Genomic DNA, 3,145 nt, shown 5'->3' with positions numbered 1-3,145 from the left:
CTGCTTTTTGTTCCTTAGTTTCCACGAAGGTGTATCACCTGGGTTGCCCATTACCTTTTTTTCTGTGATTATTATTTTTTTCAAGATGGCGCGCATGTACATTGTACATAGAAATAAAACCAACTGTCACTAGAAATGCAAGTAGCTTAAATATGATCGTTATTTTGTTAACCTTGTTCCCGGGCCTTTCTTTCTTTGACAACGTCGGACTGCTAACAGAGACCCTGAGAAAAAGGTTGAGAATGCGTGACTGTTTGGATTAATTGCACTTTTCTCAAATGTTACTGTGGACAAAGAAACCATTTTATACTTGAGTAAGGGAGAAGTGAAGCGTGTCTCGCTTACACAAGTTTTTATTATATGTTTCTGTAAATAACTGTTGGAAACAAACCTCCGTTCCCGTAAACCTGTGTTTCCTTCTGATTTATTTTTATTAAGAAAAACACTTTTCATTTTTTGCTACATACATTCGCAATTTTTCATCTACAAACATGCGGAAGTTTTTCTACATACATGCGCAGGTTTGCGCCGATAACGTCTCCAACTCCGCTTCTTCTATTGTCGTTTTGTCTCTCATAAACGTTATTTTTACAGTTGAATAACTTGCAGGTACACAACATGATGTGAAATCTGGCTGTGTTGCAAGTTTTCTTGCTAAAATCGAATTATCTGTGTGATAAACGCTATCATCCGAACATTTTCCATAACAATATCCAAATTCCACAACATACGGTAGTAAGACCCAGTTGTCCCAGCCTATATCTTTTAGTTGGACTATTTTAGTTCGTAGTTGACAGCAACTGTGACATGTATGACCTCTTGAATGTCTCCTTGTATCAGCTTCTTGTTTTTTCCATAGAATAGTTAACGAAGATTTTTGTCTTCCATAGCGTAAGGCCTGTATAGCTGGCGTCATATAATGCCAATTGCAGTTTTTACAATCAATTATTATACCCGTTCTTCCAGTGTATGACTTTATTTTTTTCATGACGTTATCAAGATTGAATGTTTTTAGAAGTGAATGTTTGCTCGACTTAAAAGTGAGAGAAGTGAGAAATAAAACTTTCTTTTCTTTTTGATTGACAAGATGAAGGTCGAGTTGAACCTTCGATGGTAGTTTCAACATGGCGTATTTCACACGGATCACTGTTCTTAGTTTTCCAATTTCAATACGACACTTGCTGTGGAAACAATCAGGTAACCAAAACAAAATTCTTCTTGCGCCAGTCCGTGATGTGTCTAATAAAAAGATGGATAGCATTTATAATGTAATCTTGTTCCCAAGACTTCTTTTTCGCTTCCTGATTTATGATTGGTTTAGAAAAATCCTGAGCTCGAAGAATCTTGAAAACAAGTTTTAAGAGTGTGAATTAAAGGGCTCATAATTTTTTACATTCTGAAGCAAAATACGATTCTACATAAAAGTCCTAGGTCTGTGCTAGAATTTTGACTCACGTACAAATTTTATCGCGGATAAAATTTTGCGATTTTTAGTCTGAAATCGCCAAATTAACTTCACGACAATTTTTTTTTTGTCATCGCCTATTTACAATTTCAAGATAAAATTTTCTGGCGTACACGAAATAATCTATCTTATTTGGATAAATGGGGATTTAAATTTTAAGCTTCAGTGATGAATAGAATTTATTAATTTAACATACCAGTTCTAAGCACAGGATAAATAATTTCCATTTTTTGTCCTTTTAAATTCCGTTTCTTTTTTTCAAGTTCTATTTCCATGGTAACGTTTTTAACATATTCCCGTTCTTTGCTGGAAAGTTTCACGCTAAAACTTGGCTCCTTTTTCAAACCCATTCTTTCCAGAAGAATCTTCTTTAAAGTTAAGATAAATATGTCTTCTGTTATATTTCGACGCACCAACTCCGCTTTTCCTGTGCTAAAATGCTGGACACAAAAATCCACTTTGCTCACTGACTTCATACAATCTTCGTATTGCTTTAAACTTCCATAAATCATGTCATAACTATTTATAAACATGAAATAAATAAGAAAAATCATAATCCGTCTAATATGGTCATGAACTTATCTCATATGCTGTGGAACCGGTATGTAGCAAGGTCGATTTCATGTAATTGGCTGGAGTATTTTATTTAAATAAAATAAAATATAAGACGAAACAACAATCTGTCACCAGAAAAATGAAACATGAGTGCATAACAGAATTGATAGATTGCTTTGTGTCTGCCTGTTCTTTTTCTATCCCACAATCTACTCCCAGGCCTCTTTTCCTTCTACCAGGCAGTCTTTGACGTTGTGAAGAAGAGGTCCTGGTAAAAAAGTTGGATTTTACCTGTAAAAATACCACTTACAATTTACACTGCTCAGACGCATGAAATCTGAGAAGTGAATCATTTTTGCGTCTTTGTTTCGAATTTCTCTCGGCGGTAGATTTTGTTTGGAAATGCTTATGACGTCACTAATGTTTACAATCATTGCAGCGTGTGACGTATTCCATTATTCAGTCCTCTTCAACCCACTTTTATTTTTGCTTTATTTTTGCCGACAATGTTTGTGTATGGCCCTAGACCGGATAGTATTGTTTCAGTTTTCAGTTTCATGGTACACAATACATATTTTCTTTGATGTACCGAGATTTCCAAAATAGTACTTCCACACTCTTCATGCAGACGATACTAAATCCGTAAACAGTGTGGATTTTCCATATTTCAAAAATAAGTTGTAATCAGCTTTGACTTTAACCTTTTAACGCAATTTCATTTTCTTCAACACAAAATTTACAAAAAATACAGTTCCTAATTCATCCGTTGATTCATGACCAAGGACCGCGCTATAGCTTACTTTAAAGTTTTTGTTTACCTTGTGGCGCGGGTGATGAAATTCAGAAAGAAGACAAATGCGACACCAGTGTTATAGAAGGTCTTCATAACAAGTAATTTGAAACGCTTAGTAAAAAAGAAAACCGTCCTGCCTCAGGATCTACTATCAAATAATCCGAGTGAAAGTATTAGTATAATTTTAATTCAGGATTTAAATTGATCATAGAACAAAAGAAACCAACAATTTGAAATAAATTTATAGCTATATTTAGAGTTTTTAAGCACTTGAGACGTTATTATAATTGTTATTCATAAACAAATTTACTCCTTTCAATCGTTCATAGCTT

The 3,145-nt window shown here is 34.3% G+C and overlaps 1 protein-coding gene across 1 annotated transcript; it reads right to left on the bottom strand.

The window, feature by feature from the left end:
* Positions 1 to 348: 348 nt before the first annotated feature.
* On the bottom strand, positions 349 to 2,237 carry LOC130622581 (derriere protein-like). Its single transcript, XM_057438055.1, has 2 exons — positions 1,662 to 2,237; positions 349 to 1,239 (listed from the first exon to the last, which is right to left on the bottom strand). Exons 1-2 carry the CDS (start codon positions 2,017 to 2,019, stop codon positions 506 to 508), a joined length of 1,092 nt encoding a protein of 363 aa, XP_057294038.1. The 5' UTR covers positions 2,020 to 2,237; the 3' UTR covers positions 349 to 505.
* Positions 2,238 to 3,145: the final 908 nt, after the last annotated feature.

This window comes from Hydractinia symbiolongicarpus, chromosome 12 (genome assembly GCF_029227915.1).
Source record: "Hydractinia symbiolongicarpus strain clone_291-10 chromosome 12, HSymV2.1, whole genome shotgun sequence".
Taxonomy (NCBI): domain Eukaryota; kingdom Metazoa; phylum Cnidaria; class Hydrozoa; order Anthoathecata; family Hydractiniidae; genus Hydractinia; species Hydractinia symbiolongicarpus.
Note: the sequence above shows the minus strand (reverse complement) of the source record. Positions and strands in the feature narration are given on the sequence as shown.

Excerpts from the sequence above, each read along its gene's own strand:
- LOC130622581 (XM_057438055.1), bottom strand. The coding sequence starts at position 2,019 with ATGATTTTTCTTATTTATTTCATGTTTATAAATAGTTATGACATGATT. Across the intron at positions 1,240-1,661 it reads TTATCCTGTGCTTAGAACTG|ACACATCACGGACTGGCGCA; the intron begins GTATGTTAAATT and ends TCTTTTTATTAG.